The sequence below is a fragment of the Panicum hallii genome, chromosome 5 (assembly GCF_002211085.1).
Source record: "Panicum hallii strain FIL2 chromosome 5, PHallii_v3.1, whole genome shotgun sequence".
Lineage (NCBI taxonomy): Eukaryota > Viridiplantae > Streptophyta > Magnoliopsida > Poales > Poaceae > Panicum > Panicum hallii.
Window position 1 is genome coordinate 12297402 of NC_038046.1, and position 14552 is coordinate 12311953.

Consider the following 14552-nt stretch of genomic DNA (forward strand, 5'->3'; position numbering starts at 1 on the left):
TCAACCATTATTTATCACTTTCAACCATTAACACTTATATTCAAACAGGACCTTCATAAGCGCTACAGCCGCTACAACATACAAACTAGCATAATTTTGTATGTAGCTAAATATTTCATGTAGATCTTAGAAGTTGCCTATTTTATTCTCCATTTTCTTTCAAAAAAATCTATTTTACTCACCCTAGCTACCGAGTCAATGAAGAAATAAGGAGAAGACCACAAATCGTGCAGGTATAACAAACTGCGCATTCAGCTCAGAACAAATTGAGGAGCACCACAAAAGATTCGATGTGAACAGGTGCCTCATAACAGCGATGCAGTATGGAACATGGGAGACATTCCACTTCCAGTATTTCACTGTGAATTAACAAGTTTATGGTTTCGCCATCATCAAAAAGACAATTCTTCCTCAAAGGGCAGTAGACCAAGCATAAAGGTCACTGCAAATCCTTATTAGGGAAAATGTGGAGGGGGAACACATCCATCGGCAGGGCTGGGCCTCCTGCATGTAAATACATGTTCTGGCTAACACAGAATAAAACACACATGTTGACCTCCAAAAAGTTAAAATTTGCATTATGCCTGTGAAGGCATTGCTTATGATGCGGACTCCTTGGCAATCTTCTCTGCCTTAGCAATAACCTCCTCTATTCCTCCAACCATGTAGAATGACTGCTCTGGAAGGTCATCATACTTGCCATCCAAAACACCCTGTATGATATGTCAAGAAGGTTCAATAGCGAGCATTAACATGAAAAACAATGTATGATTGTCATATACATTTCAGTAACAAGGAAAAAAAATACAAAATTATATGTACATTTAGTATCCTATCATTGATGATAGGGTCCCAAAAGCAGCTAGAATTCGCGCAGCATTTTCCAAGCATGTAGCCAAAACTTACAATATTAGTAAAAACCATCACTACAGTAAAAGGTGATAAAATGCACACACAAAAATAATAAATAGTTTCAACATAACATATTCAGAATAAATTACCCTGTGTACAGATGTATGTTGCTTTGGACATGGGACAAGTCTATAAGACGCAACTTTTACAAACAATTTATACAACAATATTCTTGTTGAATGCAATATAATAAAGAGCACTTATGACGAGCCAAATGGTGGTCAATCCATTTAGCTGAACTATGGTTGTTCATGTTAGAAGTTAGAAAAAAACAGTCCAATCCAAAACGATATGCATTTACATACATGGGGCTCTAATTCAATACCTAACAAGCATATCAAATAACTCATTAAATTTCACAAAATTTGACCTTGCAGAGAGTACCAAGCTGTAAGGCAAAGGACACCAACAACAAGCTTGTATAACTAAATAACACTACTTTGGCAAAGGAGACACTGTTGCAATCATATTGTTCAAAAACGGAGAGGGGACAAGTTATGTCATACCTGGAAACTTTTAACACTCTCCTTCAGCTCAACATATTTTCCAGGTGCACCCGTGAAAACTTCAGCAACATGGAAAGGCTGGCTAAGGAACCGCTGAATCTTCCTAGCACGAGCGACCGTCAACTTGTCATCTTCACTAAGCTCATCCATTCCCAAAATGGCAATAATATCTTGGAGATTCTTGTAATTCTGAAGAACCTTCTGAACACCACGAGCAGTGTTGTAGTGGTCCTCACCCAGTACGTGGGGGGACAACATTCTGGATGTGGAGTCCAGAGGGTCGACAGCAGGGTAAATACCAAGCTCAGAAATCTGCACGAGAAACAATTACATCATACTCATAATAGCAACAGAGTAAATCCATAGAAAATTTGTAACTAGATACATGACAGGCATACCTGACGTGACAACACAGTAGTAGCATCAAGATGGGCGAAGGTGGTTGCAGGGGCAGGATCTGTCAAGTCATCAGCAGGCACATAAATAGCTTGAACAGATGTAATAGAACCCTTCTTTGTGGTGGTAATCCGCTCCTGCAGTCCTCCGAGATCCGTAGCAAGGGTGGGTTGGTAACCCACAGCAGATGGAATACGTCCAAGCAGAGCAGACACCTCAGAGTTTGCCTGACAGATAGAGACCAGATGTAAAGGTTTTTAGCTGTAATGTACAGAAAATCAATGGGGGAAAAGAGATAGAATAGAGGCCAACTGCACAGATTTTCAGCTGAGACATAAACAAAACCAACGCACACACCAAAAAGAATAGAAACTAAATGTACATGTTTTCAGATGTGAACACATTTTTTTTTGTTGGGGGGGGGGAGGGGTAGAGATCAGATGTAATGGTGGTTTTCAGCTATAGTGTACACAAATCAAGGCAAAACATAGAGTGATCCAAAGAAGCAGAAGCTCTTTTGTGGGTAGAATACAGATTAGAGAGTATATCAGAGATTGTTCGACTAATGTCATCTGCATACCAAATAACAAAAATACTATTGCAAGTATTTGCTACACTTAAAACAGGAGGATTGCCATAGAACCTACCTGGGTGAAACGGAAAATGTTATCAATGAAGAGAAGCACATCCTGTCCTTCAGCATCACGGAAATGCTCGGCAACAGTCAAACCAGTCAGTCCAACACGAGCACGAGCACCAGGAGGCTCATTCATTTGACCGTAGACAAGAGCGCACTTGCTCTCACTCTGCCACAAAGTACAACGTGAGAAACACTCACCTAACAGATATGGAACTATTATAAAAAAAACAGATATGGGACCCAATAACATATTAGGAATCTTGGTCATTTACCTGCTTGTCGCCAAGCTTAATGACACCACTCTCAATCATTTCCCTGTACAAGTCATTACCCTCACGAGTACGTTCTCCAACACCAGCAAAGACAGAGAAACCACCTAGATGAAGGAATAAATGGGTAAACATAAAACACACACAAAAAAAATCATAATATGACCGTCAAGCTCTGAAAAAGTCACAAACCATGGGCCTTGGCGACGTTGTTAATGAGCTCCATGATAAGGACAGTTTTGCCCACCCCTGCACCACCAAAGAGACCAATTTTACCTCCTCTTTGGTAGGGTGCAAGGAGATCCACAACCTGATAGAAGTACAAGTGTTTGCATTAATGCATGATAAGCCTTGCATGATGAAAAGAACCTAGCAAGAGACTTCCAAAGAAAAAGGAGGTGTACCTTGATTCCAGTAACAAGAATTTGCTGCTCTGTAGCTTGCTCAACAAAAGCTGGGGCTTCACGATGGATAGGGAGGAAGTGGTTTGTCGCTGAAGACAAGAGGAGCAAGCAACAAAAGAAAAAAATATAAGCATGACTTTTAATAGTGTACATAAATGCTACATGTAAGTGCAGGCCATGCAGACTTACTTATATCTCCCTTCTCATCGATAGGTTCGCCAATAACATTCATAATACGTCCTAGTGTAGCCCTACCAACAGGGACCTAGAAAAAACGATACAAGTCATATATGCAGAAACACAAACAACGCATGGTTCGGAAGCTGGCAGTTCCAAAGGTATTAAAGATAAAAGTAACAACTAAGATCAGATTCTGTAAGTATCTACAGCCCACAGATACAGTGCACAAGTAGCAATCTTACATATCAAGCTGTAACAACTTACTTTCATGTCAATGAAGAAGTATCAGTTAACTAGCCGGTATCACAGAACAAAAGAACATATAATCATCAGGCCGTGAAAGCTGCATGTGCAAATGACTGTAGCTATAGGTTGCACATCTGCAACTTTACAAGCTGCGTGGATGACAAAAAAGAGAAGGGGGAAAACTTTGAATCACGTGCAGAATTGGAAAGCTTATGATTATCTTTAGTTTCTACAGTCTATTTTGAGACCGCAAGCCTATACAGGCACCATCCATTCCGTGTCATTGCCCTTGGCTTGCACAACTCTAGGACCACAATGTGAGGTTATACAACACCATTTAGATAGAGAAACGAAAATAAGGATCGGCATTTCGAATGTTGTTAAACCATGATGAGGAGTCTACGTCAGTTTCAATATTTTCAGTTCACATCCTAAACGTTTGGCATATTGATCATCTACAAAATCGGTACTGCATACTACCGGTAACAAACAACAGCAGTGGATCTAGAAAGCAAGCATTCACTAGACAATAAATGGATCCGTACGCCCAGATCAAATCTAACACCCGCCGATTCGTCAGATTAGATTAGATCCAAATAAATCATCTCAAAACACGAAAAGGGACGAGAAACGAGAGGAAATGGGCTTACAGTGATGGGAGAGCCGGTGTTGAGCACACGCTGGCCGCGGACGAGCCCCTCAGTTCCGTCCATGGCGATGGTGCGGACCATGTTCTCCCCGAGATGCTGAGCCACCTCGAGCACGAGGCGGATGTTATTGTCGAGTACCTCGAGCGCCGTCAGGATCGGGGGCAGCCCCTCGTCGAACCGCACGTCCACGACGGCACCGATGACCTGGCACACCTGGCCGACGGCGCCGGCGCCGGTGAACTCATCGGTTATCTTGCCACCACCGGTCGTCTTGCCGGTGGACGGGGACGGCGGTGCGGGCGCCGCCTGTGCCGCGGCGGAGGAGGCGTAGGCGGCGGCGCGGTTGAGGAGGAAGCCCGCAGGGGACGGGCGGTGGTGGAGCGGCGTGCGCGGGCACGGAGTCGGGGAGGCGGCGCGGAGGCGGGAGGCCGATCGGAGGATGGAGGAGAGGGCCCGGCGCGTCGCCATGGCCGGCGGCGAGGGGTCCGGATCTAGGTTTTCCTCAGGGTGGTGTGCTGGTGTGGGGGAGTGGCGGCTCCGCGCTACGGGAAAGGGTGGGAGGGGTTTGGGGATCGGGGTTGGGGTGGGGAATATGGAGGAAGAGGAGGGTGGGGAGGGTGGGGAGGGATTCGATGCTGGACCTGGTCCTCTGTGGACCGAGAAGAGTGAAGTGTGCTTGCAGATCTGTCATTTTGGCATTCTCGTGCCTCGCGGCTTATTCTGAAGAGATCTGATTTTTTTTATTTGCATTTACTAATACATACTCTCTCCATTCCAAATTGTAGATTATTTTAATAAATTTAGATATATAGATATTTTGTTATGCATATAGATATATTTTCAAATTGTAAATTATTATATTTAGATGCACAGCAAAATCTATGTATCTAAATTGTAGGTCACCTACAATTTGAAACTGAGGAAGTAGTTGGGATAAAATATATTTATATGAAACTAAGCAAAAAATTATATTATTAAAATTAGTAATGCATTGGTTAATTGTCAAATGTCTTCTAATCCCAAGACATCACGTTTAAAATTTTGTATAACTTGATTGGATTTTTTTACCAAATTATACAAATATCATCTTGGATTCTTATGATACGTATACGAGAAAAAAGTGTAGGATATTTTTTATCGATATTGAAGGTCAATGCTACTAAACATTGTAATAAGTATATGGATTGCAAAATCATTTGAGAAAATTCCGATGAATTGCTTCGTTGTCTTCGCGATATAATTAGGATTTGAACCAATGGAAGAATCAGCACACTTATCATTCGTTTTTAGTTTATAGTGATTTTTATATTTGTTTGCTATGGTTCCCTAAACAATTGGCCTGGTAAAATGTGATTATAGAGCAAGGGATCCATAGCATGTATAGCTATCCAACACCGGACAATAAGAAAGACAACATATATAGTCGGATTCTGGATTTATACATGCACAAAAATATCAATTCTAAAATAGTATTAGCGTCGAGGGATAACTATGCAAAGATCCAAGAAAATAGATTATCTATGCATCATGGTTAACGCATAGCCCAATATTTTGAATGTGGTGGCACGAGCTGTAGTACTAGAGGTTTTCATCAGGAGCAATTAAAGTCTGTATCTAAATAAAAACCTATCACACATCTGCATCAGGAGTTTATGACCATAATCTCTAAACTAAAGCTTCTATAGACGGCCCACAAGTTTTTCATAACCTTGTTATATTGAAAATGTTGAACGCGGTATTACTAAAATCACTTCCCAGAACACGTGCGTTGAATGATGAGAAAACGTGATAGACTTCATCTGCCGGGGGCGAGCAGGCCGCAGCCCGTCTACGGCGGCAGCCAGGCCGCGGGGGGCTGCGGCGGCGGGCAAGGTTCGATTGGCTGCAACAACGGGTAAGACGTGAGGGTAGACTCAGCCAAGGACGCAGGGGAAGCCTCGCCAATAGAGGGCGTGGCGATGGAAGTTCTGATTATCAATGTAAGATGTGTTATTTTTAAACTTTAACATGCATTGTCATGTTAGAGGATATTCTAATTTTTTTATGATGGTCTAAACTTGAATCTATTGGATTATTAAATGGGAGGACAATAATCTTCATTTTTTTTTGCCATTGAATTTCTATGCATCGCTCATGTTTGAACATAAAGTAATAAAATATAAAACATTATGTTTGCCTTTATGGAACCTGAAAATATTTCAGCAGATAAGATAAGGGATAAAAGCATATTTCGGTAGACAGGATGAGGGTAAAAGTGTCTTTTCAGGTTGGACTTAACAGCCAGTTAGCAGAAGTGCTAAGAAAGGAACTAAATAAAATTTCCAGTACCAGTTAGGCTGCGTTTGGATGTAGGTATTCAGTGAAGGAATTGCATTGCGCTAGCAATACCAAATCTGGAGTGGTATTGGAATTGAGCTGGGATGGCAATATTGTTGAATATTGTTGTCTGGATGTGCATGTAATTGCTAGTTGGAATGAAAAGATAGCAGCCAATTCCAATGCCTGTTTGTATGTGCAAACTCTTGAATTGTATACTTTGATGAGTTTGAACATGATACAGTGTTGTACATCTATGAATCATAATCTCCATAACTTGTGCATATATTGAAATTATTATATATCACTTTTATAAAGAAAAATATGCAAATATTCTAAAAAATCATCAAATAAGCTAGAATATCATGAAAAAGGTGACAAAAATATTAGTAAAAAAATACCACAACAGCCATTATATAACCAACAAGCTTCCAGATCTCTTACAAGTACCAACAAAAGATTACAATATACTAAGTATGCAGCAATAATAGAATAATATATGTTTTTCCATCATAACAGGAAGCACCTAATTAAGGTAATAATTTCTTAAGCATTACATGACAACAAGTGGATAGAACCACTCGTCGCCATTCTTCTTATTCAACATCAAAAGCCATTCCTTCCTCATGTCCATGAGAAGTTCCATAAACGCTTGGAATAAGCGTTCATTAAGGATCAGCTTTCCATAAAATTTCAGCATGTCACATCTAGCAAAATCTGATATCATTTGAAGTGAAGCTAGAATTTGAGCAGGTGGAGTGACATGGGGCAGAGGTACTGGACTTCAAAGCATCATTGAAGGAGGTCATCATATCTCCAAGCATGCAGAGAATTGCATCTTCAATTCGTTGCCTCTTTTGGGGTAAATCTGGGGATGCATCATCAGCTTGTTCAGGTGAATCTTGAGTAGCCTCATCACCTATCTTGGCACCTTCGCTATTGGCATGATCAGTTGAGTAAATAGTGCTGATTGCATCCCAATTTTTCACTACTTTGGTCTTATAACAAGCTGCTGCCTTGTTGCCCTGCAAAATAGGCACATCAGCAAAGTCAATTTACTATATTTTTATATTACAAAAGTAAGATGAAAAATAAAAATATTCTGTCCTTACCACCACCTATCTATTTGTAACGCCCGCATTTTTATCTTATTTTAATTGTATTACCAATCACTCGATTAAAAATCTTTTAAACCTTTTCCGCCGCTCGAGCTCCCGAAACCCACCTCTCGATTTTCCGCCGTCCTAACATCACGCAATCTCTTCCTCTTTTTCCGTGGAGCCGCTCGTCCCTTTTCCTTTTCCACCGGCCCCGCCCTCCCGTTGCATCCCCATCGTGTCGCGGTCGGCCGCGTGCGCCTGCCCGGCCGCAATCGTCGGTGCCGCGCGCGTGTCCCCTCTTTTCTTTTCTTATATGTTGTTCTAATCCATTTTATTTCTCTCTTCTAATTTTCCCGCTTGCTTATTTAAATTGTTGAGTAACGCAACAATTTAAATTTCATATTTTTGCTTATTTAAATTGTTGAGCTACCGAGTGAAAATTTAAAATAAATAAATAAATAAAAATATAATAAAAAATAATTTATTTATTTAAATAAGCACGCGTTGCTGGCTGTGCACGCTGCCCCCATTGCTGGCTGTGCACGCGCGCTTGCATCGCGCCGCCCGCGTCACGCCACGGCCGCTGCTGCTCGCTGCGCCACTGTGTGCTTGCTACCCGTGCACGCCAAGCCGGCGTGCGACCCGCTGCTGCGCCGGTCCGTCTCCGTGCCGTCCCCTCCCCCTCGCAGCTTGCGCCTTGTCCCGGAGCATCCCGGCCGCCATTAATGGTGAGGTTCCTATGCTGCCCGTGACCCTCCCATACCGGCCATCTCCCATATCCCTCTCGGCCTATAAATCGGCCTCCGAGCCGCCCCTCACTTCCGCCCACACCGTCCCAGCACCTCCCCTCCTCTACCTCACACTGCAGCTCGCCGCCACCGCTCACCATTGCCGGCCACCACCCATCTCCGTGGACAGCCCACCGTAGGCTGTCTCCGCAAGAGGTGAGGGCCGAAATCGGACCCCCTCGGCCTCCTCTCCGTTTTCCCCTCCTCCCCGGGCGTCGCCATGCACTAGGGTGCCGGCGCCCATGGCCTGGCCGCCCCCCCATCCTACCATTCCCTCCCTCCTGTTCTGTCTCGAGGAAGAAGAAAGCCAAACTTGTGCATGACCCCCTCCACTTTTCCTTCTTATACAGTCCGCAGCTCTCCACCTCACTCTCTCAAATATTTAATCAGATCCCCTTCTATCTCTTTATTTCATTACAAATAGGTCCTCATCCTTTTAAACTACTCCCTAAATGACCTTTAACTCATCAGTTCATGCGATATTTTGTTCCGAATCGATTCCAAACTCCACCACGCGTCATCTCCAAATATTTTCTCCAAGTCTCAGGATCCACATCCGACAAATATAACAGTCTTCTCTATTTTTTTAATCGAAGCTCCCTATTTCCCTCTCTTTTTTAAGCTTGTCGGCGTACTTTGTTTTTATTATGTGATTGTTTGTGTGTTGTAGCCGACGGTGTGACCGAGGAGGAGCAGTACCGCGAGCCGGAGCCCGAAGACCCGTACCTCGAGGAGGAGCTTCCGGAAGGCTTTGAGGACGGCAAATCCAATCCCATCCTTTGATGCATATTTATCCCAGTTTTATAAACACAACTTATTGGTCTGTTTTATAAAATGCATTATTTTATTGCAAGACATAGTCGGATAGCCACCCCTTAATTGCTATGACTGTTCCATGATGATCTAAGTTAATGTCTATATAGAATTTGCTCTGTTGGATGTTAACTACTGCTAGAGATGCTTAGGACCTTTTATTCCCTTCATTACATTTTAACCATGACCACAACGCGCTTTATCGAAAATAAATGTGTGTGTTTTAAAAGATAAAATGGGATTTCGGGAAAATAAAAGAAAGATATAACTTGACGGGATGGATGGTGTTTCCTGTGTGAAATGCCACTGGTGAGCTTGTACCTTTGTGGTTGAGCAAGGTTGGGAGACGTCCGTCTTGTCAATGTAAGGATGAACTGAGGTGTCATCTTGCCTAACCCACTTATCGTACAACCACTCGACCGTTGTATGGGCAACGGCTTAATATAAACCCCACTAGTTGTTCTGCTAGCCAAAAGGAGAGCTGGTGAGCAACAGGAGATCATGGAGAAGAAATACGATATGTGTGAGTTATGTCCTGGTTATGACTTTGTTGATAGGTCATTAATCCCATGGTTGCTTCCGTGTTGGCTAGTTAGATTCAGCTAAGGTGGGTAATGGCTTGGTTATGATCTGCAGCGACACTAATATATTCGTAGTGCAGTACCCTACTTGTGGGTAAAGTGTACAACCTCTACAGAGTGTAAAATCTATTCGAATAACCGTGTCCACGGTATTGGACGAGTTACGGCTTGGTCGCTTCAATAGATATTTTGGGACGGTTGGTCTTGTGGCGTGAGTCGTTTTAAAAGTGTCCGGCAGTTGTGCCGTGAGCTACTGTGGATGTGGAGTCCGATAGCATTAAAACTTGGATCCTTTGTGTAGGATCAACCCCACTTATTATTCAATTACTACAGAAATATTTTGAAAAAACTCTTTTATAAAATAAGCTCTTGCATGTGTAAAACCTTACTTTATCGCAAACAAACCCTAGCCTTATCCTTGATATATCCTGTGCATAATCTTTATTATCCCCCTCCGTGGGTGTGGTTGGACTTGTTGAGTATGTACGTACTCACTCTTACTTAGTCGTTCCTGAAGACGTCGAGTAGGTCGCCTTCCTGCACCCAACCTTGCTTGCGGTTCAGGGTCTCCACAGAAAGTTTACCATGGCGCAAGGTTCTAATGTTATCTTAGATTTCGTTGGCACTTTAGTTTAGCTTTTAGTCCTCATGTTGTCCCTCATGATAGTGGTGCTTCAGTGCCTGCTACCTCGACGGTTTGTACGGTAATGAACCATCTGATGTAATAAATGTGTTATCAGCCTCCTGGAACTGATATTTATATCACATTTAGTCACCTCTGATGAGGGGACGCTTCACTGTTCTAGACATCTTCACTATCGAGTGACAGCTTATTATTTTCCCAATCCCAACCAAATCTACTCTGAGAAAGTATCTTGCTAATAATCTCATAATGCTTGTCAAAAATTTTGCACCTTGATGCTATGTTTCCTTTATGATCTTCACATTACAACTCTCATGTACATTCTTCATAGCAGCATTGTAGACATGTGGCTTCCATCCATTTTGTGCATGATCACCATTGTTGTGATGCTCAACACGGATAGCCAACAATGCATTGTCCATCTCATCTGTCCATGTTGTAGGATCACTGGACCAGTAAAGAGGCCTAGAGGGGGGGTGAATAGGCCTGTAAAAACTCAACTCCAAATTCTCGTTAGAGGAGAGTGCGGCACTGCCGTGCTCAAACAGAACACAAATTACAGAATTCAAGAACTGCCGAACCAAAAGTAGATCGAGTTAATTTCTAGGTTTCCTGCAGGTGTCAGCAACATATATATGGAACTGAAACAGAGAACACCACAGTAGATAAATAGATCGGCCTCAAACCTTGAACAAGAGAGTAACTTAGCAATAAAGTAAAACAGCACGCAAGACGGGGATTTATCCCGTGGTTCGGCGTCGCCACAAAGTCTGGCCTAAGTTCACGTTGTTGAGGCTGCCACAAAAGGCTTGGGCTTCACCACAAAGGTCAGCCCGTCCTCGTTCTCAAGTCAAGAGAGTGAACTCTTGAGATGAGGAGTGATTTTACTAGCTGCAAGGGAAAGTTACAGACCTCCCAAGGCTGCTACACAGAGGGGCAAGCACAAGGGCGACCACTAGCCGGCTAGGAGCAAACTCCAAGAGTAACAAACCCTAGAACCGCCGGCCAAACGCAAACCAAATTCTCTTTTGAGTGGGGGAAACAGTAGATCTGCTCTCCAATCGAAGTTTATTGCCCTTTCCCTCAACATTTGGTGGGTGGATGTGGAGATCCGCTTGGGGGAAGAGGTGGGAGCAATGGAGAAGAGAGAGAAGAGCTCTAGTTCTTTCTTCTGCGAATCTGAACGTTTGGGAGCACTGTTGGGAGGTCAGTAACCGTTGGGGAATTTATACCCCTCTGGTTCCAACGGTACATTAAGTGCAGCACTGCCGCACCAGGGCGCGGCACTACCGCACCCATCAAAACAACTCTGCTGGATGTAAAATTTTGCTGGCTGTTTTGGTTGAGTATAAGGATGTGGTTTTCAGGATTTGAACATTTGGTTCAACAGTTGGACAGTTGTTCTTGGATCACTCTTTATAGTACGGCTTTCCTTAAACTCAATATTCAAAATATAAAATAAATTAAGCCTTCACGAGTCAAGATAGCCATCAAATAAATTTGGGGAATCCTCCAACCTGTACATCATCCTCTTTTTAAATTACCTGCATGTCATCTCGATGAATCTCATTAGTTCCCTAATTAGGTGGTCATCAACGCCAAAACCCACAAAGAGCTTGATTGCACTTACACATGTGAGGTAAACTCTTTTTCCTTTTGCTGCAGCCATGGTGCTATCCACAAAATACCACAAAAGATGATGCACAGTTAGACAAAGGTAATAACATATATATCGAATATTTTTTAGGTACTGCAGCCAACAAAATATGCTGCAGCCATGGATCCACAAAATAACCCTAAAATGAGCCATGCTTTCACATAAAAGGTAACCCACACAGCCTACTCCATCATAAGTTCACCATCTCTCACAGGATATTCCGCAAATATGTCATTAGCTAGCTGCTTCCTAAAGGTGTTCCATTCAGTAGTAACTTGAACATTTCTAATTAAGTTAGCATCATCTATAGGGTTATTTGGCATAGCTACTAGTTCAGCATCCACTGAATGCAACAATAAATCATCCATCTAATGCTGCTTATCGCTTGCAAAGTTGTGTAACACACAGCAAGCATTAATAATTCGAATCTGCAATAATACTAGGTACTAATTAGCAACTCCATTCAAATTTATTTTATTCAACACCATACATGCAGTTGTTACCTGATCTTTTTTATCTCAAAGAAACTTTCTATACGTAGGATAGCCCATTTTTTCTTCCATAAACCAAAAGTTCTCTCTACAATATTTCTAGCACGAGAATGACGCAAGTTATACAATTCTTTGGGAGTTTGGGGCTGTTGTTGACTTGAAACCCACTCTTTCAAGTGGTACCGAGTGGATCTGAATGGAACGTCCATTTGTGTAACCAGCATCAACTGAATATTTTCTATTGGGAGCAACTGAGTTAGTTAACAAGCTAATAAAAAAATAAAATGCTAAAAATAAAATGCCAAGACAAAGAGCCATACCCTTAGGTACAACAAATCCATCTTGGCAACTCATTGCATCACGCAAAACTTTTGAGCCAGAGGTTGAACCCTCCCAAACAGGTAGTATATACAGGAATTTCATGATCCAATGAACCATATCTAGCATGTTAGTGGTAATTTATTGCTTTCTATTCCTGTACACCCCTTGGTGAGCCACAGGAATACACACACATCAACGTGACACCCATCAAGTGCTCCAAGTGCATTACCAAACCATTTCCATTTGTAGTCATCTGGTGGTTCAATAGAAGGATAAGGAAGCTTAATAAACTCCCCACTCTGAGATAAAATGGCTATCAGCACGTTAAAAAATTTCTATTGATAATCTCTAAAGAACGCTTGTAAGTGCCACGCAACAACCTCATTTTTAGACTATATCCAGCTACTAGCAAGAACATAGCAATCTTTTCTTCCACACTGATATATATACTATCACGGAAACCAGACCTCTCTCGGTCTCTCGCAATACGATGCACAGGTCATGGAAGTTTATTTTAGTCAAACGCAACTTATCATAGCATGTAACTTCAGATCCATCATACATACATTTTTTTGAGCAAATCTTTCCTATAATTGTGCCTGCGCTTATCATCACTAAAACACCCTAAATTCTTAGCATCCTCTATGAACTAAGATATGCTTGCCAAAAAAAACTGACTTGATGTAGAGTTCTGTCAACACAATCCTTCTCCTCTTTCTTCTTTTATTTTCTTCGGTTAGGCAAGCAACCAATTCAAGATCTGATATGGTATAGCTACAATGCACACTCATCAATTGTATGAAAAAAAAAATCTAACACCATGGCATACAGGAACAACTTAATAATTAGGCATACACCAACACATGCATGATTGGAAAATATGGCATACAGGAACAAAACATAAATTAGGCATCGCGTACCTTTAATTGGCCTGAAGAGAAACCAACGCCTGGATAACAACCTGACAGATTCGTGCATGAGAGGATTAAGTTCTTATATGTGCTGCAATTGAGCGCCAATAGATAAATAAGGGGGCTTTAGGGATACGCCATGGGTCTGCACGCATCAGGGAGTAGACAAAGAGAAAGAAGGAGGCTACGGGCACACATCACAGATGCACAGCCTGGGGCAAGGCGGAGGGAAGCAAGGAAGATTGGGGGCGAGATAGACTCCCAGGGAGAGGGGAAACGTCGGAGGATGGACGGAGATGCGAGAGAATAAAGAGGAGGGCAGGAGAGGAGGGTACCTGCGGCGGCGGCCTCCAAGGGTCGCCTCCCTTCCGTTCCTCTCCCAGGGAGCCGCGATTTATTTTTTGTGGGCGTCGAGAAGAAGGGGTATGCGTGGGGGAGGGGGAAGAAGCCGATTCAGATGAATATAGAGTGGGAGGCCTCGGAATTGTGGGCGGGCTGGTGCAAGAGGGACGAATATTTCGCTGCATTGGAGCGTGATTCTTGCCGCGAATGCCAAAACCATCCAAACAAGCGATATTAGCGGGAACCTAATGCCAAAACCGAATTCGTAGATCTAAATATCAACATCCAAACACAGTGCCAAGGAAATATAAATTTTCTAGTGGCACGTAGGAACCATATTTTTTTTCCAGTACTATACACGGAATTCTCTCTATCTTTGATATGTG

General features: G+C 42.5%; 1 protein-coding gene and 1 pseudogene across 1 annotated transcript; both read right to left on the reverse strand.

The window, feature by feature from the left end:
• Nucleotides 1-286: 286 nt before the first annotated feature.
• LOC112893233 (ATP synthase subunit beta, mitochondrial) lies at nt 287-4780 on the reverse strand. Its single transcript, XM_025960443.1, has 9 exons — nt 4204-4780; nt 3317-3392; nt 3128-3216; nt 2916-3033; nt 2727-2830; nt 2462-2620; nt 1817-2041; nt 1419-1730; nt 287-713 (listed from the first exon to the last, which is right to left on the reverse strand). The coding sequence occupies exons 1-9, from the start codon at nt 4669-4671 to the stop codon at nt 600-602; spliced, it is 1665 nt and encodes a 554-aa protein (XP_025816228.1). The 5' UTR covers nt 4672-4780; the 3' UTR covers nt 287-599.
• Nucleotides 4781-6960: 2180 nt separating this feature from the next.
• On the reverse strand, nt 6961-14284 carry LOC112892429 (annotated as a pseudogene).
• Nucleotides 14285-14552: the final 268 nt, after the last annotated feature.